We start from the raw sequence: 23,382 nt of genomic DNA, 5'->3' as shown, positions 1-23,382 counted from the left end.
CTATATGGTATAACAGTCATAGCTTATTTTGTATCACAGGAAAATACCCAACCCAGAGAGGGGAGACAGTCACAGAGCCGTTCCTCTGCTGATTGGTGCCTTTCTTCCCCTTTCATCCGCCATCGAAGTCAAACAAACCTTCTGGTTTAGCACCAACAGTCATACACTGTGTCTCACACAGACAGTTAATGCAGAGACATAAAACACCACTATTTAGCAGCATCAGCTGATGACATGAAAGAATTGCCCCAAAGAGGAGGGAATATATCTTTTACTGACTGACAAAGGCTTTCAAAGGTGATCAGTAATTAACAGCTTAGAGACAAATTTGCCTCGTTAACTTCAATCATGACTGCAGGAGTAGTGTGCCATAGAGATCCCAGTATCTTTTTCTCCTGGGTGCTGTATCTGTATCATTATTAGTTTTTTTTCCTGAAAACAAGCTGCAGATGATTTTTAATCCTGCACAGTCACGTCAACTCTACAACTCAGTACTTGGCTGGGGTTCTCTTGATTCAGCTCCGGCAGTGTCCTGCCACTACAAACAGGCACCTTTGTTTCTTGCATAAGCAATAGCTACATACAAGACCACATTTAAACATCATAAAAAACTGGGGGAAAGGGTCTATGTGGGTAAAGCTGAGGAAATACTGTATTTCTTTAAAATTTCAAGTCTCTGTGGGTGTAATCAAAATGCACTTAAGGGCCAGTGGCAGGAGGCAGCCGCTAGAAAGAGCAGAAGTCAGTGACAGATCATACTTATAGTGTCACTTGGGTTCTTCTTTTTCCAGTTCAGGTGCTGTGGAGTCTCCAACTACACTGACTGGTTTGAAGTGTACAATACAACCCGGGTGCCGGACTCCTGCTGCTTAGAATTCAGTGAGAACTGTGGACTCCATTCCCCAGGGACCTGGTGGAAAGCGGTGAGTAGCTCTCCAGCAGCAGCTGCCTAGTAGTTTCTTCTAATGTTTCGTGAAGACATTGCTCAAAGCTCTCTTGGCCACTTACTTTCTAGTGAGATTTCATAGGTATGGATTGACACTGGCAGAGGCTGAGTTCCAACCAAACATTGCTCCCTTCTACTTCTCAAGTAGCTCCAAGTCAAATTTTTAATTTAAAGGCTTTAAAAGTTCTTCTCTTTCATTTGGGTTACCAGAAAGCTCAGTGCCTCAACACCATGTCTTCTGGTGGGCATAAACAGTTCTTTTCTACATGTGTCAAAGCCCCCACCTGAAGGCTGAATGGCTCTTGGCTGTGTACATTTACAAGACAGAGAGCACAATTTTTGCACAAGGTTGTCTTACAGATGCTATTTATTATTTACTCATTATTTAAAGAAATGTTTCACTCAGGCCAATTGCATCCTCCCCAAAATTGGGCCTCAAACGTGAGGTTACACCTCCTGCAGAATTGAAAGCAAGAAGAAAAGAATGGAGGAGTATCCATGCTGCAATTTGGAATGATGGAAATCCCTGCTTGTTTATTTGTAGTTAACTGGCCCAGTTATTATGGAGCAGTGCCCAGGCAGCTTATGTGTGTGCACTTTTTTGTGTTGTTACAATTTGTACTCTTCATGTTCAAGCTTCAACCCACAAATACCTGGTAGTTGCTGAAATGATAATCCACGCTAACTAGCAGCTTAGTCTGACCTGGCTTTTCTCTGTCTGTATATTCCCAGGGAAGTAGAGCTGTGTGGTTATGGCTAATACAATATTCTGGGGTTTTTTTCCAGCCTTGCTATGAAACAGTGAAAATATGGCTCCAGGAAAACTTACTAGCAGTGGGAATCTTCGGATTATGCACAGCCATGGTGCAGGTATAGTTTAATGTCAATTTTCAAATCCTCATTAATAGTAACTAAGCAACTCTACTTACAGATGTACTCTGCCCAAGCCTGTTTTAGTAATTCCAAATTTTGCATGATATTAGAACTCTGCAAGACAAGCATTTTATATTTTAACTTAGTTAAAATACTTTCTACAAGGTGCAAACTTAGGAATATTGCACACATTTTCTGGTTTATGATGCACTGCAAAGTGTCTGCATGTTTGTTATACAGCTTAGACCAGACTCAGTGGAGAGGTAGTGCCCCCCTCCACAGCCAGTGGCCTGGTCAAGGCCAGGGGAATTGCCTTTAGGGTACCTGTCTTTGTCCAGTAATTCTCCAGAGAGGATCATCCACTTAGGCTATATATGTAGCTTCAAGATAGCTTCAAACCCCTCCTCAGTCCCAGGGTCAGTTGCACATTGGTATGTTGTTAATATTACTACCCCTGCCCACCTCCCCTCCCTCCAATAACATCACACTCCTCTATTGATTGCTGTGAAATGAGGCAGGTAAGATTGGCATAGACTTGCCTGTCACAATTTTGACCTGAAGAGATTTCCAGCCTGACACTGGTCAGAGAAGGCTCGGCCATCAGTGAAGTACCTTGTCTCTCATGTCTCCATGATTTTAACCCAGCTTGACATGGCTGTGGCCATAACATATCCCTAGTGGCCCAAAGCCAAGGATCCACAGGTGAAAGCTATGCTGGAGCTCAGGCAATTTCAGCTACATCAGCCCTCCATTTATGGCCCACAGTTCCATTCCTGGCTGCAGTGAAGATGGAGCTTTAGTTTCCAGTTACACCCCTCTCTCATACTCAACATCTAAGCAGAAAAGATGGTATTGCTATGCTAATAACATGTAATTCCAGATTAACCCCTGGGGCTTGGGGTTTTTGTGTGGTGTGTGGGATCAGAATTCCACTCCCCTTGCCATGGCTGCCAGACAAGGCAGAATGGCACCCATCTTGACACTTTCATACACCACAGGTTTGCTGCAACTGTGCAGCCTCATAGGTCCAAACTCAGTAGATCTGGGGTTTGTTTTCCAATAGAGTAAGCAGATATGCTTAGAAAATAGAGATAAGTGCAATGAGATCATGTGGCAGAGAGATAATGTAAGACTGTTAATAATATATTACTATATTTTTAAAAGCAGGTTTTGAGTATCTATTCAGCATTTAAGATGTCTTTAAAAGATACATTAAAAGCCCAGGAAGCCCCTGTCAGAGTCCTTCTCATAGACCTTGATTAAATTTCAGATATTTAAGAGATTACTACCATTCTGACAGAAAGACTTACTTGTTTGCATGGGAGAAAAGACTGCAGACAATTTTAAAATGCTAACTAATATTTCTGGTAAATGCTGTACAGAGAAAACCCCTCAGAATGCAAAAGCTTTTTAGTCTGCCTTCCAGCTGCACTACATGGTTGAATCTCATTGATTGCAAAAGTTCAATCAGTCACCTAACAGGAACAAGGCTCCCTCTGTTGCCGTTACTGTTGTCCTGGCCCTTAAACACACCCCAGCTTTTGTTTTTAGTGTTAACAATCCCATTAGAGTCATATAGGGACTTGAGAAACGTGCACATGGCAGAAGAGTCTTCCTTAGTCATATATTCTCAAAATTAAAAATCAAATTCAGCCCCTGAGGTTTTATTAGGCAGCTGCCTCTGAAGGTGTTCCTGTGCAGTGTTCAGAGGACACTCCCAAAAGGCAAGTGCTTTTTGTAAAGCAGCACACTAAAGCCCAACATTCTCACTGCACTCTGGAAGAATGGGAACTGAAGACGATAACAGTTTTAAAATGATCACTTTTTCTTTATTCGTAAAATAGTATGCATGTTATTCTCTTCCAAACTATGTATTAACAGGAACTACTACTTATGTAAAGACTAAATTTGAACTGGTCAAAGTGCGTGCTTAAAATAGAATTCACACAAAAAAATTCTATCTGGCAAATCTTTACCTCAATGACAATTTTTAAAGTGGTGCTGGTAAAGGAAGAGTAACAACCACTTAGTACATTTCTATAAGTATTTCAATGAGAAGGAAAATAAGACTCTATTCCACTCTTCTGATTAAGTACTCTACATGAGGCAGCCCAGAGGGGCAGGAGCTGGACTAGAAGGAAGCTCACCATCTCCCTGCTGCTCCTCTGGCACAGGCCGTGCAGAAGGACACAGACCGTTGGTGAAGCATGAATGGGTATGGTTAATGCCTGGCCTAGACCTGTTGCACACACACCCTTGGAAAAGGAAATGCAGCAGCCTCAGGGCAGGCTGTAACCCACTGGCTGTCAAAGCAGTAGCTACAGAGACCACTGTAACAGAGAGACTACTATGAAATAGTTCCAAACAAAAGACATCCAGACATTTATTTTCAATATACCTCCTGGCAGTACCTGGTGTCTGCTTTTCGTGGAGAAATCAACTCTCCTGTGCTCTCGTCGTTCATTCTGTACACCCACAGTACAGGTAAGGACAAGAGGCAGGCAGGAACTAGGACCAGAATGAAGACACGAACCGTCAGGAAAAGCATACCTTTGTTAGCATGCTTTCTCCTTTGGTTTTGGGTTTTTTTTTCAATGAATAAGGGTCTTTTTTACTTATTGAAAAATGTTTGTTTTTTCTCTTAGATTCTCGGACTCACCTTTGCAATGACCATGTATTGTCAGGTAGTCAAGGCAGACACCTACTGTGCATAGATACCATTCCCAATCTTTCTGCTCCTCCTCCAAAGGACACAGGAGAAATCTCCTTCATGCTCATTCATCTGACTTTTTTTTCCCCCCTTTGTACTATGAACTGTGTATAATGCTATCCTTTCTGAAGATTTTGTGAATCACCCCACTGTACTGAAGGAGGAAGAAAAGAAAAAGTCAGTACTTGACCTGGCACAGGTAAGAAGCAGCTTTATCTTTCAAGAGAAGAAAAACCTCCAAAGAGCAATGGTTCCTTTTCCCTGGCCTATGGCAAGGCAGAGGCAGCTGTGTAGGAGGGGCTGACATGCAAACCCATGTCAGGAAAAGATTATGCTGAGGCACCTCTGCACAGCCCACTGGGCTGCCTTCCCCCAGCTCCTGCTCTGGAAGAGAGGGCATTGAGAAGGAATGTTCTTCAGCATGGAAAGAAGGTACCGAGTAGCTGACACTGAACGCAGTTGTTATTTCACTATAGTGTGCACACAGCTGAAAGGTCAAGAACAAGCAGTCCTGCCTCCAAGTGTCTCCAGATGATATTGTAGCTAGGAGAGGATCATCTTCAGAACTGTATTATTTTAAAGGAGTATTTTTAACCTTACACGCTGCAAAGTCAGGCTTTTAATCAGAATCTGTACAGTGAGGTCTGGCTGGTAAGGGAAAATAATATTGGACATCATCTCACTTATTAATTGCCAGTGGCATGTAGATGGTTGACTGCATATGTAAGACATGGTACATTCATATACACATGCTGTTCTGAAAGGAGGTGATATTACCCAGCATCTAACCTCAGAAAGACGGAACCTTCCTGTCCCATTTTACATTCCAACTGAAATAACTGAGTATTATTTCTTGTAGGAGGCACTTATACCTCTGGGAAACAAGTAATTACTTTCAGCTGTGTCTTCGTTTCAGTAAACAACTTGTGAGTGGGCTCTCTGTCATTCTACTACGGTTTTATTTTTTATCATCCCTGTTTCAAGTTAGTCTGCCAAAAAATATCACTCATTTCCACAGTTGAAGATCTGTACAAAGCTGTCAGCTGTTCCTTCCCTGAATGTCACCATTTCATTAATTTACATTGGGATATCATCATCTGCAGGTATGATAGAGTTTGCCTTGCTGAGGAAAAATCTTTCACACATTGCTCATTTTTCTGAGAGTTACCAAGACTTTTGATGTTTTTATGCTCGGGGTTTTTTTTTCTTCCCAGCTGCAGGCATACAACAGCCAAGGCCCATCAGTCTTTTTTAGAACTGGAGTCACCTCTCAGTTCTGTTTTGCAGATCCAGCTCCCCCTACCTGGCTTTTGGCTAGAACATACCCCACAGTTTCTGAAATTTGCAGACATCAAAATTCATAACTTTCCTTAGGCAGAACCACCAATTGCCTGATTTCCACACTCCACATTGGTGACTGAAGTAATTTATGTAGTGCCCTCCTGTGCACCCTTCTAGTGATGGGGTTAAGAATGAAGTGTGTTTCTTCTTGTTCAAACGAGGAGTTTCCCACCAGATAATGCTCATGTGACAGGGAGAGGCTGCAGCACTTCAGTGAAAGGGCTCAGGCAAACAGAGCAAGGCAGCTGGCCTGCTCCCTGCAGCCCTCTGGACCACTGACAGTAGCCCAGAGAGACAAACATGGTGCCATCTTTTCCCATAAAGCTCAGTGTGGCCATTCCCACATGACAGACTAGAAGTCTGCATCAAGTTCGGGGAAAAAAAAAACGCTCCCCTGTACCTTTATTGCTTACAACTGCAGGTCTCAGCCATGAGCGACGTTAAAGGCACTTTCCAGCAGTGAAGCTGGAGTTGTTCTAAATGCTGTGGGTTGGCAATCCCCTTAACACCCCCTGCCCCATGTAATCTTTTGCTGGACCTTTACCATTGACAAATATTACTCTGCTTAGGTTGAGTTTGTTTTGGTTTTTTTTCTTTTCCTCTCTGCTGCTTCCCCCACCTTGCCATGGTTTGTGGGGAAGTGGTTAGGATAGTCTGGTGTCTGAAAGAGCAAATATCTTCCAAAGTCTTACCATCGTCTTTATGCATTAACCATGGGGCATTTAGCTGTGCAGCCCCAGCTGAAGGTAACATAAGACTTGCGTGCATTTCATGTGGCATCCCAGTTGCTCACTCTTGCAGCCACCTCACCACCACCACCACAGGGTGTTACTGCCATGCCATCCAGCCTTGGCTAATGTTAACATACCTTGAGGCAGGGCAAAGGTTAAACTGAGCGAGTAGCCTCCCCCGGTACCCCGTACTCAAGGCAACAGACTTGCTACTGGTGGTATCATCCCCAGTCAGTGGTCCTGGAGCCCAGGCTGAGCTGCCAGCAGTTCCAACCTTCCCTTCCTCCACACTGTTGCCTTGCACATAGACACAATCAGTGGCTACACATCCCATTAGCTCTTGCCCTAGTTTAGGATGTATACACACAGATGCTCCTGCTCAGTTTCCACCACTGAAAAGCAGCACAACAGAGTGATAAATGCATTCATAAACCATTTTTAAAGAAAGATAAAAGGTGGATGAGTCTATTTGTAGTGATCTCTGCCATTAAAAATTAACAGAAGAGAGAGCAGAGCTCCCAGAGCAGACAGTTCTTGTCCGTTTGCCTGATGGTGATGTAGGGAGAAGAGAGATCACAGACCTCATCCTGAGCATCTCCTAGTAACATGCCACACTCTAGAGAAAACTGCTAAACCTACTGAAGGAAAAAAAATGAGAAACAGCGAGTGAAGACAAGTCACACTTTGTGGTTCCCTTATGATTTTCCACCTTTTGGGTGTCTTTACAAGACAAACTGCCTCAGTTTGTCAAAACCATGATCTACAGGGAATAACAATACTTACTTTGTAAATGCCAGTCACTGCAACAGAAACATACAGCATTAACTGCTGAAAAGAAAGAAAGAAAAACAACAAAAACCAGACCACCTATGGCTGCTAATATTTTTTTCTTATACACTACCCTTTACACTGCCAACTGAGATGCCACTGCAACTTATTTATAAGCTGAATTGGACTATTTTCTATATTTGATGTTATTAACACTCCTCACACAGGCTAAGCAGATGTTATAGTGCTTAAAGCACAATCCAATTTCAGCCCTCCACACATACTGCACAGAAGCAGCCTCCGCCTTAGTGTGTTTTCTTTTTAAAAGCATTGCATCCTTTCTCTGCTGACGAGGGCAAAATATTGTGCTATGTAAAAACTAGAGTCTTTTTTTTAAAAAACAAACAAACAAACAAAACAAACCCAAGCTGGCAATACCATGTTATACATAAAACTTCATGTTGAACTGGTTGATTATAAATAAAATACCATGTAAAAGGCCGCTTACATCGTATGTATGGGGAGCAATGCTAAAGTCATTCCAGGTGCCTCCATTGCAACACTTTTAGTAAACTCTTTTATATCTTTTTTTTCACTTCTTATCTTTAACCATGAAGGGCAACTCAATACATTTAAAGACAGAACCAAAGGCCACAAACATTGAAGGAGCACACTCCTAATTGATCTCATTACTCATCCTGCTTAGTGACAGCACGTGAAGGCCTGAGGCGTGTGGCTGGACCTGCCACCTTCAGCAGGGTTTAGCTCTCAGAATCAGTCCAATATACTCCTGCCTTGTTATCATCACAATTATAATAATATCTACATGCCAGTATTTATATCTAGAGAGAGCAGAATACGGTTTATTTTCCTGTACAGTCACTGTCAGCAGCAGTCAAATCTTAGTGTTTAACATAATTATTTAGCTCCACATCTTAGAGTGTACAATCTCTGAAATTCACTCCAGTTTCTGTTCCATGAATATTTCTTAACTCCTTCCATTCAAATAATAAACTCAGAGGTTTATTCTGACATTTGGTAATTGTCATTTGAATGCAGCAGTGTAATATTTATCATATGGAGAGGAAAGGACTGCACAGAAGCTGCAAAATCATTTGTCTTGCATCAGCGATGTGGCTGGTCTGCGATCTCCCCACCCCCTGACTCTCCCAAACCTATTCAGAACTGGTTACGTCCCAGTGCACGGTGCTGCTGCTGCCTCATCCCCCTTGCAGGGTGGGCAGAAGGTGGTGGCAGGGGGACAGCTGAAGCCATTCACTTACCCCTCAGCTTCACTGCCATGTTATAAATGTGGCACCAAAGGTAAGCACGAGCTCCAGCAGCTGATTGCAATGTGTATTTTAAAACCAGACTCGTTATTAACTTGGTCTGCAAGGATTATTGCCAAGTGCGAAAGATTTTCACAGACACTGAGTTAGGCAATTTACAGTAAGAAAACGGGTCAGGACTCGCCCTGGGAAGTTTTGTTTGGATTCCACTGCGAGTTCTGATCTTCACTGGTATCTTACACAGTGGGCAGGTCTCCTCAGTGCTTTGGGTTTTGTCACTGCAACTACAATGATACATTCATATAAAGAACAGATTTTAAAAGATACATTTTATTTTTTAAAAGTTATTAAATATTCTTTAAACTTTACAACAGAATGTCTTTTGTATTACTTGTAATCAACTACACCAAAAGCTATACAGCAAGTGCACACGTACCCAAAGATGTGTGTGTGCAATTGCACATGCAGTGTACACAATAAAAAAAATAAAATACACACCATACTTTTTTGTCATTTCTCATTGACTATCTGTGAATTGACCTATCCTTCCATTTAGATTTTTTTTTCCAATCATTAAGTGGCTTGTCCATTGACAGGTAAATTTAAATGTCCTTTTGTTTCCTCTTAAGGGCAACCTGAAAGTATATGATAGTTGAGAACAATTCAGGAAGCACTAGGAGATCAGGCTTCTGTTTAGAGCTTGCCTGTTACTGATAATTTTGAAACAAACTGACTTCCCTTTTTCAGAGGTAATTTCTTAGATTCAAAAATTGCATAGAAAAACTCACATCTCACACTGCCTTTTCCTGTACAATTTATTGAAGCCTCCAGGTCAAAGAGCTTCGCAAATGAAACAGCCTCTAAGGCTGCACACTCCCAGGCAGCCTCTCAAAGTGTATGGGAGGGTGCAGGCTGGCAGCACAGACAGAGGTTTGAGAGGTTGTTGCAGCAAATCTCATAGAGGATAACACAACCCTTTAGTGGAAGCTTCTAACAATGCCCTTGATTCAGTAGGCATGATAACATTACTTGAATTCTCTTCATCCCATGAAGCGTATCACTAGATGGTCTCATTACCCACATCTTCTTCCATATCAGCCTTACATTGCAACAGTGAATTTCATAATTTCATCACTTAAAATTCTCTGATTCTACAACGGATTCTTATATGGATTTTAACATGTTGCTTTGTGATTTCCCTTATTCACCATTGGTTCTGTACTTCAGGAATGGTAACAATGATTCTTACAGAAATATATGGCACAGAGCAGCTGTATTACCTTTACAGTCTAATTTGGCTTTCCACGAAAGCTTAACCCTGAGTAGTAGAGTACATGATTGATTTTCCAAGATCTCATTGTTTCAGAAAGCTGAGCCCAGCACCCATCCTAGTTCAGTCTTTGCTTGTCCAACTACACGTTGACATAGACAGAGGTCTTCCTGGTTTAATCAGCAACAACTCTGGTATGCTGTATGTTAGTCAGCTGGCCAGAAATTGTGGGTCATGTTGCTCTGTGAGAGCAGCTTGGTTCACATTCCTCCATTCAACAACCAGAAAGCATTCCCTACCACAGCACAGCAGCCACACTGGACAGCCTGTGAGCCATCTCACAATGTGTGGCAATGAAGAAATGGCTGATCAGCTAAACTGGTTTCTCAAACAACTCCTTGGGTTCTTCTATGCAGAAATTGTTTAACAGAAAATTTTGTTACTACAGAATTGCTTTATAGAGACTTCCCTGGACTTGTGAAAGGATGGGATGCTTACCCATCCTAAATCTCCCCTTCCATTCCCATGGCACTGCTATTATAAAATAGGGTTTCAGTCACAGCCAATAAAATAAAATACATGACTATGTATAATGAAATCTATATAAAATGAAGTACAGCCTAAACCCCAACTGTTACTGTGTATTGCTGATGTGTTTATTTTTCCATATGGACAGCAAGAGTTGGAGGTGTAAAACATTCATCCTGAAGACACTAAAAATTACTACAGAAATAAAGGGATTCTGGGAGCTGGTTTGTGCAAGTTTATTCAATGTATCTCATCATCCCCCTCCTCAACAAATGCAATTCCTTGGCTGCCCATTGCAGCTCTAGCCCTCCCAGCTCCAGTGTGCTGTTTCCATCTACTGGTCTGCACAAGCAATACCTGGTTATCCGAGGGCCCTCCTCTGCCAGATGCAGAGGTCATCCCATTCTGTATATTTTACAGCCTGTAGTGCCCAAGGACAGACACCTTACACAGCTTTAGTAAGTTCAAATTTGACCCTGAGTCAGGACATCACAGCCCCTAGGTAGCAGAGAGATGTGTTCTGACAAGTGACTCCTACCCACCTAGTTAGGGAACCTCACTGGTGCCTGGCTCTGACCTGCTCTCCATGTCCTCCCTGCCCCAATGCAAATCTGCAAGTGGCCAGATGAGCCTGTTCACAGCCCAACTCTCACTCATTGTTCAGCACTCTCCAGAGAGCCTTGTGCTGCAGGGAGTGCTTTTGTCCTTTTTTTCCCCCTTTAACCCAATTTACCTTGGAAACTTGTTCAGTGCCATTGTATCATCCACAGATGCAATTAACTGTTTCTAATATTATATCTCAGCTTGGATAATAAACACTCAGAATACTGAGCTAAACAAAATGCCCCAGCCCAGAGACACGGTTGTTGCTGTTCATTAGAAATGCTCATGTGAACCCCACCTGGCCAAGGTGAGGAGAGCAGCATCTGCATCCCTGTATTTGTTCTGGGGCAGCCTAACTGCACAAGACACCTTCTACCAAAAAACACTTTTATAAAGGCAATTCTTAGTTATCTCCTTTCCAGGCTCTCATTTCTCAAGGAAATGAACCCTCCCCCGAGGGAGTTAAAGCTGTTAACAGACTCAATTAAGATGAAGTATTTCCAAGTACTTCAGGAAAAGAGCACTTCACCATGGTGCTTCTTCTAGTGCTTTCTTGGAACTCCTCTTCTTATTCTGAGCCTACACCAGATAGCTTATGACAATCAAAGTTACTAAAAGCTTCTTTGCAATCTACAGAGCACCACAAAGCCCCCTCCCTCCCCACCAGCAGCCACTGGCTTTGCACCTTCACTGATTTCCTTGGCATTAGCTGGACAGGGAGGCTGCACAGTGAGCTGCAGGTGAGAAAGCTATTTTGGGAAAATTCTTTATGCCAGGAGCTCAGCTGCAGGAATTGGGCACACAGGTATGTTAGAAAAAGAAATTAGTATACTTACCCCTAGAAGTGAGAGGTGCTTTCACTATTACCTTGCTGAGCAGTTAAGTTACAGTACTTGGTGTCTCAAGAACAGATTTGCCTCAAAACCTCACGGTTGAAAATACTCCTGCTTTTGGGGGAAGAACAGAAATTGTGAACTCAGACCTGTGCACAGCTGAAGGAATTATGGACTTGCAAATGCAAACACTAGAGAGTATATAGACTGAATTAATGTGTCATAGTTACCAACTCACTTTCCCTAAACAAAGTAACTCACCAGCTTGGAAGTACAGCTTGTTGTCATGGAACTTGCTTGATATTTGGTGCTAATAAAAATTGAAGTTTTAAATCTCCTTTCTGTGAAGTCTGTGGATTGAAATTCTTCCCTATTAAACACCTTCTTATTCCTAACTGTGCACCCCAGCTGGTTACCCTGACACACTACCATCGTCATTACCAAAAGGTCCTTTGAAATAAGTGCTCTCAGGCTTAAAAGAATTATCACATGAAAAACCAGCACAATTAAAAGCTGGCTGCAAATCACACATACTCACCACGAGTTAATCTACATTCAATGCTTTCTTCTCTGAACAAGAATATTCCAATGTAAGCAATCTCTGATATAGACAACAAAGAGCTCCAGTTTATTCAGGCTTCTGCATCAGTAAGGTGAAGAAGAAAAGAGAAACTAAAAGTGGCCAGTAGGAAAAGCGTAGATGAAAAATATGGGAGAAGGCTGGAAGCAGAGGAGAAACCCAGGCAGACCACACTCGGCACCTAAGCAGACTGGGTTTCCCTACTGTAAGGTACAGAAACAAAACAGTATCCCATGAAATCCCTTAACAGTTCATTCACAACAGACACAGTATCCTTTCAGAAAGGCACTCCCAGGACAAAGTTAGGGCTGCAGCATGGATAAACTCTCCCTATAAACTGTTTTTCCTAGTCACAGAATCCCAGAGTCTCAAGGGCTGGAAGGGACCTTGAAAGATCACCTAGTCCAACCCCCCTGCCAGAGCAGGACCTGCTAGAGTAGGTCACACAGGAACTCATCCAGGTGCATTTTGAATGTCTCCCGAGAAGGAGACTCCACGACCCATCTGGGAAGCCTGTGCCAGTGCTCCTTCACCCTCACAGTGAAGAAATTCTTCCTTGTATTTTGTTGGAACCTCTTATGTTCCAGCTTATACCTGTTGCCCCTTGTCCTATCACTGGACATCACTGAGAACAGCCTGGCTCCATCCTCCTGACACCCACCCTTTACATATCTGTAAACATTAATGAGGTCACCCCTCAGTCTCCTCCAAGCTAAAGAGCCCCAGCTCCCTCAGCTTTTCATCGTAAGGGAGATGCTCCACACCATCATCTTTGTGGCCCTGCACTGAACTCTCTCCAGCATCTTCCTGTCCTTCTGGAACTGAGGGGCCCATAACTGGACACAATATTCCAGATGTGGTCTCATGAGGGCAGAGTAGAGGGGGAGGAGAATCTCTTTCAATCTACTGGCCACAGCCCTTCTAATACACGCCAGGATGCCATTGGCCTTCTTGGCCACGAGGGCACATTGCTGGCTCATGGTCATCCTGCTGTGTAGCAAGACCCCCAGGTGCCCTTCCCCTACACTACTCTCTAAGAGCTCATTCCCAACCTGTACTGGTACATGGAGTTATTCTTTCCCAGATGCAAGACTCTACACTTGCCCTTGTTGAATTTCATTAGATTTCTCTGTGCCCAACCCTCCAGGCTGTCCAGGTCTCGTTGAATGAGAGCACAGCTTTCTGATGTGTCAGCCACTCACCTTAGTTCAGTATTGTCAGCAAACTTGACAGCACAGTCTGTTTGGTTCTTTTGTAGATGGAGGTTCTCTCAGTTCTAGGCCTAAGGAGGTTCATCTTCTGTAGCACACTGTGATTCAGACCTGTCTGACAGAAGCTGTGATGTCTCCTGGTCCATGGCCGGGGTGATCAGTCTTTCATAGCCTTTGTCTTACCCCTGGCAGTCATAAAGGCAACTTCCCAGCAGAGGTACTGCAGCTGATGCTGTCCCTGGGAAAAGAGGGAGTCACCAACCCCATCTACCTTATGTATATTAATGGTCAGTGCCGTTTTGTGTATTTTTTTTCTTGATCCTGCTTTCATCCTGTTCTGACTGTTGTCCTGTCCTCTTCAGGCTGCAATCCCACCTATTCCTCCCACAGAGATGTTGCAAGTTCCCAGAACTACTGAAGCACACTGAGACACTCAGATGATGAAAACATTTCCAGGGTGTATGGACGCTGGTCTCTTACACCCTCCAACCCTCAGTACTTCCAGCCTCACAGGAGGCAAATCCATGGAGCAGTGAGAGTTAATTTATACCTAATTTCAACATGGCTGAAAACTGCTGAGATCCCTCACATTTAGAACAGCTCAGCATGTCACAGCTGATGTGTCACTGGTCACACTGAGCACAGTGTCCCACAAGTTAAAAATCTTTCTTAACATCAGCACAATTACACAGAACATGAGGGTGTTTGGCTACACAATCACCCCTAGCACCGAACAAGTGAGTGCCATAGTGTCTTGTTTGCACAAGCAGCTCTGGTGAAGTATAAACAGAAATTTGGGACAACACTGCCACTGTCAGTGCTGTTGATGCCAGCTTATCTCATTTTGATTTTAATTTAGTGAGCTCTCATGGAAAACTAAAGATTCCCTGAGAGCTTTACAGCTTGAAGTGGCAAATTAAATTGAAATTGAGATAATCCCCAGAAATGTGTACACACGTAAAGCAACTCTTACTCCAGACACCTTTCAGACTGGTAAATTCCCCTGTAAGTCAGAAAAAGCAATCTCCTACAATGAAAATACACCAAAGCCTTTCAGTTTGGAGACATCCCAGAACACGGCACGTCACTTCTACACCACCATTACAGTGGGACTTCTCCAACCTCTATCACAGAATGAAGCACTATTGAAATGGGATACATCAACCAGAAGCACGTCAGTTTTTCAAACAGGGTTTTTAAAGAACAAAAAGCCCCCAAAGAGGCAGACAGACAGGCAATCCAATGAGCCAGTCTTTTTCAGTCTTCCTCTGGCTAATTATTGAGAGCCCATGCCACAAGCCTCAACATGATTTTCACTTCAGTATTTTCAAATGGAAACATTTGCTTATTTGAAAGCCTAAGCAAGGTCTCCTGGTCAGGAAGGAAAGCTGCTCAGTGAAAGAAAGCTGCTCAGCTCTGCAACTCTTATTTTTCAGGTCTGTATAGAACTGTTCTTGTGGCAACAACATATTAAGTGAAAACCCACAAGGAAAGACACTTGGAGTGTACAGATATACAGAGGAAGAATTTAAGCCCCAGGAATGAAAGTAGGTTTGCCAGTAGGCAAAGTGCTGTAGTTTCAGTTATATCTCCAATGTCATGTTGAAAGCAGTGCATATGATGATTCCCCAGGGAAACTGCACAGCCACAATGCCTAAGCATATTTAAAGATTATCATTCAGGACTTTTAAATCTAGCTGTATGTTTCTGTTAATCCACTGAGCTGCCAGCACAATCTCACATTGGCAGGCTCACTGGCTCTATAACAATAGAGAACTTATTAGATGTTAAAAGGTCTTAATCTTAAAGACTTCTACAACTGAGAAGTCCTAAACAGTGCACAGAATATAAACGTTTCCCACTAAAAAAGATACATATTCAATACCACCATGTGTGTATATAAAGGCAAATGTCCTCACATGGGCAGAATTGTTCATTGAATCATAGCAGGATTCACACTGCTCTGATAATACTGATGGGAAACACTTTGTATAGAGACACAGATAAACAGTTGGCTAAAGGGAGTGGGACCAGCAGCACCTCTGATATTGGATCTCTGCTACTTTCCATTACGTTATTTTAAAAAGCAGTCAGCCAAGATATCTTTTGTTTTAAAATGAGGCTAACTAAAGTACTTAAGCTGGACATATATCCAATAAAAGATTCTCCGAAAAATCATTTCCTACCTAAGAAGGAAGGACAGGCATCTAGTCAGATGGTTTACTTCCCTCTTATATTTCAGCTGGTTCACTTCAAATTGAGGATAACTCAAGTTGAAGGAAACCAGGAAAGACTTTAGCTGAGAATTTTAGATTTTCATTCTTTTAAAGTGTTCTACTGGACCCAACAGTAAGACAGATGGTCACCAGGAAAACACCAGCAAATGTGGGTCCCGTTTGTGATTGTTTCCTGTGGAAAGAGGCTGGGGGGCACCCGCAAGGATGCTGAAACCCCACTAGCCTCTTAGATGGAAGATCTGTAGTGCAGGCAGCCCTGCTGCCCCCTGAAGCAGCCCTCTGAGCTCATGGGGAGAGTGGCACACTGTCTGAGGAACCAAAACCTTCCAAGATTAGATAATTCTTTTGTCGTCTTTCTCCATGCCCCCCTCTTCAACTCAAGTTGTCTGCTGTGGCCAGATCCACTCCTCTCTGCGCAGCATCAGAATTCCGCCGTGGGCTGGAACACTGGAATCAGAGGCACAGCAGCTTATCTACAAACAGAAATATCAACCTGAATTTCCCTTTCTAGATTTTGAACAGGTTCAAATATCAAACAAAGGTCAGATAGGCATTACACCCACAGGGGAAAAATGTCGATGTTGCCAAAAAATGAAAGAAGGAGCTTAAAGCCTGTGCGTAAATATGCAAACCTAGAGATGAATCAAAACTAGAATATTGGATTTAGTGCCAAGATAGAATATGATGAAGGAAAACACCAGGCAGCTGCCTGAGGTTCTTCCAGCACGCTGAAGGCAGAAACCTCAGCACAGGCTGGTGGAGACACTGCCCTGCTCTGTGCCAGGGCACATGAGTAGCACGTGGCCAACGCCATTCCCATTACACTATTTATATGTGGGCCCAAGAGGGCAGCTGAAAAAACAATATACTCTCAAAAGTTTTCAATGATTTTGTGAGACTCCAAAATGCAAAGTCACCAATTTGGCTAGAGGTTTAGCTAGGCTCAGCCTGATGATGCCCTAACTCATGTCATCTACTGGCCCCTCAATATGGAACACAGTATTTCATTATTCACGTTTGAGGCTCATGACTAACATTTAAACAAGTTCTGCAGGTATTGGAATACACGAGGGAGGTACTGGGGGCTAGAAAACATGCAAGGCTTCAAAAGCCTTGGAAGGGATAATATGGCATACAGAATTATACAAATCATTTTGTACTGCAAGTCAATCCCTTATTAACAGGGGATTACACCAGTCACAGCATTTGGTATCATCCACACACACAACCCATGTATTAATGTCTATATATGTAATCTCAATTCATTGATATACTTCTGCAGTGTCCTATCCCCTGCCCCTCTCCAAGCTTTTAACCTATAAGAAGGCCAGTGCCTCAGATATACATTTCTAAAGCTCTGCTGGATTACTGCAGAGCCTGGCCCTTCACCAGAGCCCAGAGGAATGCAGTTTCTGTGTCTACCCACGACTCTGAATCTTTGTCTTTTTTCCACCAGTGGCCTATATGACCATACCAGGGAAATCACAGAACCTTTTAAGTTGGAAATGACTTTAGGATTTAGCCCAACCATTAACCCAGCACTGCCACATCTACCACTAAGCCATGTCCCTGTGGTAAAATCTGCAGACTGACTAGTTTAAAACAAACCATGTTCACATTCTGTTGAAAGACCTCTGGGTCAGTCCATGACACAGCTGCAGATATGTAATAAAGTGGTCTTCCACTCAAGTTCTTTTTGTGTGTCCACTAGTTCTGTTTGTTCATGCTTTATTCCATACTTGAACACATATTTTAAGAATAATCTTTAGAAATACTCACTACAAATGCTTCTTTATGTAGAAGTAACAAGAAACCACAATCATTTTAACGGACAGATACTTGAGGTGCAAAACAGTTGGAAGAAATGTATTACATAAGCACAGGCAGTGACTATTCTGATATTTTTCAGGCAAATCATGAGCCATTAAATAAAAATATGTGTTTCAGCTTCTTTCCAAATCAATTCTTTTATAATCTCCTCTCTTGATGGGTAAGCCAAGTCTGCCTTGCCATAAATTCTATGTGCCCCAGTATAAAGCTTCTCAGACCTATCTCATCATAATTCAGTTTACCTCCTTATCCTCTTTAATTCTTTAAAGTTTAATTTAACATTCCAGAAATGAGCTGGAATAGTTCAAATTAAATGGAGAGCAGACATTATTATGAACTTGCACTTTATCAGCCTGTTCCAAATACTGGAGATTTCTTCTCCAAAGCCTTACCAGTCCTCAGACCAAGATCCTGCAGACAGATCTGTTAGTGCCTAATTTACATTTTGAGAAAGACTATATATGGAAAGATCATATATGCCCATGACATGGAGACTCAAAACTGAAAATTTTAAAGGTGATTTGACATAGCACTGTAGAGATCTTTAATTTTGTGCAAATAATTAACCTCAGCTTTACTTTCCCAAATAACTTCTGATGTATGCTTTCAGGCAGGTCAAGCAGTTGGACTAGATGATCTTCGTGGGTCCCTTCCAACTGGACCTATTCTTTTCCAACAGAAATGGCAAAAGGATGAACCATTTATTGGGTCACAGATAATTTTGAAACTAAACTAAACATCCTTCCTCAGGGCAATATGCATTCGAGGGCCACTGACAAAAGCCTGCCTTTGAGCTGAGCATTGCCACTTGTATTGTCTGCCAGAAAGCAAAGCTTTGCAGTGGAAGAGGAGCAATGGATAGAAAGATGCCATTAGAGGACTCAAGAGGACTTACCAGGTGCTGCTCACGTTCCGTGATGCATTCCCAGACACTCCAATATAATCAGAAAGTCAAAAGCATTTCCATGTGCAATGAGTCATGCTGTTATCCTCCTGCTTTGTTGAGTGGCTGCAGTCGGTCTGGGTGGCATCACCCCATCACCAGAAAGAAACTGCTCAAATTTAAGAGCCTGACACCTGCACTGAACACTTCTCACTAAGCAAAGCTTTCATTAGTTTGGGTTTGCTCTGAAGTTAGCAGTAAATTCTTTCATATACCCCCGTTTCCTTCCAGAAAAGCCCCAAGTGAGTTCTTTGATGCTGCCAGCAGAAATACCTTAAAAAGTGAAAGGGTATTATTTAAAAAGTAGCATTATCAATAAAAACTGGCTGAGCTATACAACTTTGCAGCACAGCCCTGTTCTCAGAAGTGTTGTCCTTTTCATTATTCAGAACCACCATCTCCTCTGCCCTTCCAAGTAACGGTTTCCAGTTTTCCGCAGGATGGGGTAACGGTGGTGTTACTTTTTTTGATTCCTCCCTTTCATCGAGTCAACACAACTGCAGGAGATGAAGCAGGATTATGGTTTTGTTTAAGATTCATTAAAAGAGCTGCAATCACACTGCAGCTGCACTGCTAAATTCTGGTTTAACTATAAACAAAAATCCTAGAAAACAAATGGGCTCCCAGACATGCAAGTTGATGGCGAAATGGGGTCTGTGAAATCTCTAAGCAGAAATGGTGTCCCAATGACAACACAAAATAATTTCTATAAAAAAATCCTTCTGTTACAAATAAAATTGCTTGGAAATGAAAGTTGAGCAGCATTTTCATTCAGACATCACATAAGCCCAGAGCCACTGTCAAAGGAGTGGCTATCCCCTGAGGCAGGTACACAAGCAAGATTAGAAAGCACAAGGTTAGCCATGGCACAAGGTTAGCCATGCAAATATGAGCCACTGCAGATTCTTCTCTCTCTCTTTTTTTTTCAGCTTAGTTGGGTAACATGCAGAAAATGCCAGAAACAATTATCAAATATTGGGTGGGGTGGAGCTTGGGATGGAGAGAAGATGCCTCACAGGAGTAACAGTTTAGCGAATGGTAGGAGGACTAAACACCATTATTCTGCCTTTAAAGTGTATACTTAGTGATCTCATGACTAGGAAAACATTCAGGCCTTTTATCCAGCTACTGTTTGTGGCTTTCTGACTTATTACAGTAGTTAATTCCTCCACCTGATTGCGTGCTGTGCAAATTACTACTTCCATTTATACTTTGTGGAGTTACTTGTCTCCATAACTACAAACAAAGCCATTTTCACTTATCTGTAGCGGAAAGGGGAAGGACTTACCACTTCTCATGGCAGAACAGCAGCAGGCTCTGGTCAGTTCAGCACACACACAACCCCAACTTGTTGTCAACAGACTGCTTTGCAGCAAATCATTTTGAGGAGACCCTCACAGTGCCAGGGAAGAAGGGACTTCACTTTGCTCTGGTCTGTTGTGGTTTGTGATGATTCAGCAGCAAGTTCTCTCCAGAAGGTAATAGGAGAGAGTGGCAAAACCTTGGGTCTCCTTTGACTTTGTGACAGATTTACTACCCAGCACTGAAAAAGCAACTTTCTCTCCTTTTTTTAAAACAATATTCTGTCCTCTTCTACTTCTTTACTTTGGGAAGTCTACCTGTTTTTTTCAATGCAGTTGTTATCCCTAACAATCAAGGGCTCTAGAGAGGGAGAGGGAAAGGCTTCTCAGTGAGTTTAATAATGCACACACTTGAAATTCAAATTACACACCAATGTGTATACCTAAGAAGGCAATGAGTGTTTAAAATAGTCACGTTGTCATTGCAAAATTCACTCAACTTATTTCTCTGCCAAAAAGTACTAGGAGAAAAGATCAGAATAGTAACCCTAATTTTTACAAATATACATGCCAAAGATAAAGCATTGGCTCTGTGAAAATATTTAATATTCCTTGGTTCCAAGATAGATTAGGCTCAAAAATGCACAGGGATGATCTTGGGAACACAGGGGTTTGCTAAGTCTAGCTCTCTGCTGCTCCTACAAGAGGGAGAAAAGGAGAAAGTGCATTTTTTTTTCCTGAAAGCAGTTGCTTCACCCCATGCCCTTCCTGTCATCTCCCTCCATAAGCCCTCCTCAAAAGACAGACAGATAAGCAAAAAAGCTACTGACAAAGGGAGAAGATAAAATCTGAACAGAAAACAGAGGCTCGGGTTTTAGCACTCTAATATAGAGAGAAGATAAACTCTTCATTCTGGGGACAATGAATATTCTCCCTGCCATTTTTGTTATATCTATTTTTACAATCATATTTAAACAACTGGAAAAATCTGGTTCGGTAAAACTCAAACCTCTTAAAAATTACTGTCCATTCCCCTTGCATCGAGGGCAGTAATCCCAAATCCTAAAGCAAATACTAAAGGTATAATTTAACCCTCAGTGCTTTAAAATAGTCAGTAACTTTCTAAATCAGGCTTTCAAGACATGAGCTCGGTCAGCTTCCTGCGTGCAATTGCATCCTCACATCAACCACAATTTCAGGGCTGATGTGAATGAAGAAAGAAGGAATTAGATGGAATTGTAAATCCTGGCCCACTGTTTGACACAGAAAGCCCATGTAAAACAACTCCAAGTTAACAGCAAAAGCAATTTAATTTTACTACAAAGTTCTGCACTAAAAACCAGAAGTAGCATGTAAAGGCCTGATACAGCAGATAACCATTTAGTGCTGTGATTGAATAAAACACTTACCAATGTTAATTCCAGCTAATAATACCAGCAAGCTACCCAGACTAAAAAACCCAAAGTTGACTGATTTTACGTTGTATCTACAGTTGCAACACACGAAACAAAATATTTGCAAAGAGGGGTGCTTGCCATTTGTGAAGAAACTATTTGCCTGCTTGTATTAGTAGAACCGGTCTGCATTATTTATTCCAAACACCTCCACCAGCTCCATCACTAGCTCCAGCTCTAGTGCAAATCAAAGGCACTTTGGCTTTCACTTGGTCAGGTTTATTAGTTGTTTTACTGGGAGCAAAAAGAAAAATATTATCAGTAAGAGCAAAACTAACATGACCACTTGTTTTGGTTCCCATTACAGCAATTGAACCAGGACTTACACACAGGGAGACGAAATCAGCCTGATGAGCTGAGCTTTCCCATCTTACCACAACATCACTGTAGTAACAACATTGAGTAGGGAGCCAGCTTTGCAAATGACAGAAATTACTCTCTCCTCCCCTCTCACAGCATGGTCACAAAACACTCCTAGGCATCTTTTCTCTACTTTCCACAGCCCAGGAATGCTGACGTTGCTCCTGCTGGGCCTTCATCTACTCGTGATATATGAGTGTGTCCATTCACAGCATCTGTTTTGTTCAGGCCCCAAAAGGAGCAAAGGAAAACACAAAAAGGTTGCAAAACCAGTAATAATAGTAAAATAATCTATAGCAACTTAACCTTTCTGTCCCACATGAAGTCATCTGAAAAATCAGAGATGAAGCATGAAAGACTGGGTGAAAACTGATATACATAGTCCTAGATAATTTCCTACTTGGTAGAGTAACTACCTAATGGCTATTTTCAGTCACAATCTCATCTTTCAAAGACAGCATATAGCAGAGTATACGCCGTCCACTAGTGCAGTGAAAGAAAACTGACTGAAATACATCAAAAAGCCTACCTAGACCATTCCTAACTGCAGATCATAAGGAAGAACAGAAGAGAAATATTTAGTGAAAATTGCTGATGTCTCTAAGGGTTTTTTGAGCTGCTTTAACAATGGCAAACATATGCAATAAGCAAAAGGAAAACAAAATTCACTCTTACCTTTTTGAGTAGGATGAGCAGCAGAGATAACAATCAGGACTTTACATATTGGAGGAAAGAGGTGAACCACCACAATCTTTTGATGAGCACTGACCTTTGAGGAACGTGAGGAACATCATCCAGGCAATCCCTGCTGCAGACATACACACAGCAGGGACTTCATAGCCAAAGACTACAGAGCTGGAACATGAGACAGTCCTGCTCTAAGAAACTGTGCCTGGATGTGCAGAAAATACCATAGTCCTGCAAGCCTTACAGCACATGACGTGCAAAAACCACACAGCACACAATCTACAAATTAGAAAGTTAGTGCCTTTCTACCACCATGGGTAAATCTGTTGTGATTAGGGGCTTCTAGCACATGAAATGAGGACAGTTAAGAAGTCTCTAGAGTATGCTGCTTATCTAAACTGAGTGTTTTCACAGGAGCTTCATTACCCTTCTTCAAAGAAACAACAGAGCAAGGTAATAGCCTGTGATTCAGTCCTACTCCCACCTGGGCAGACAGCTAACAACTCAGGCAGAGAAATGCATTTTTTGAGTTTATTTTGTGTTTTGCTTTCCACACCAGAAAATTGCTCATTTTTACCTTACTTAATCTCCACACAACAGAGAAGTCCAAGTATCATACTCTATTTGCCGTGTGAAAGCAACTCAAAGTGCCCTCTGTTTTGCAATCAGCAGTTGAGTGATAAATTAGCTCTAACATGTTGGAAGTCAGAGTAAGAGCTTTTTTCCATTAAGAGTTTTTAAGATAGAATTTTTGCGTTTATTTCTATTAAAAACACATACAAGTTTTTCTGCAATATTTTTCTAAAATAATTTTTAAGTCATCAAAATATATTCAGAAAAAGTAACTGGTAAGTAGGGATGTAAAACGACTGTTTTTCAATTTTGAG

General features: G+C 42.1%; 1 protein-coding gene across 11 annotated transcripts in view; it reads left to right on the top strand.

Annotated features, from left to right (window-relative positions):
• TSPAN4 (tetraspanin 4) overlaps positions 1-12,225 on the top strand; it is a 465,001-nt gene extending 452,776 nt beyond the window's left edge. For all 11 annotated transcript variants that reach the window (XM_062000473.1, XM_062000466.1, XM_062000469.1 and 8 more), the window contains 3 exons: positions 792-923; positions 1,733-1,816; positions 4,465-12,225. In XM_062000473.1, coding sequence (XP_061856457.1) covers positions 792-923; positions 1,733-1,816; positions 4,465-4,533 — 285 coding nt within the window. In that variant the 3' untranslated portion in view covers positions 4,534-12,225. The remainder of the gene's footprint in view (positions 1-791; positions 924-1,732; positions 1,817-4,464) is intronic.
• Positions 12,226-23,382: the final 11,157 nt, after the last annotated feature.

Source organism: Colius striatus, chromosome 7 (assembly GCF_028858725.1).
Source record: "Colius striatus isolate bColStr4 chromosome 7, bColStr4.1.hap1, whole genome shotgun sequence".
Taxonomy (NCBI): Eukaryota; Metazoa; Chordata; class Aves; order Coliiformes; family Coliidae; genus Colius; species Colius striatus.
This window is presented reverse-complemented; position numbering and strand designations above follow the sequence as displayed.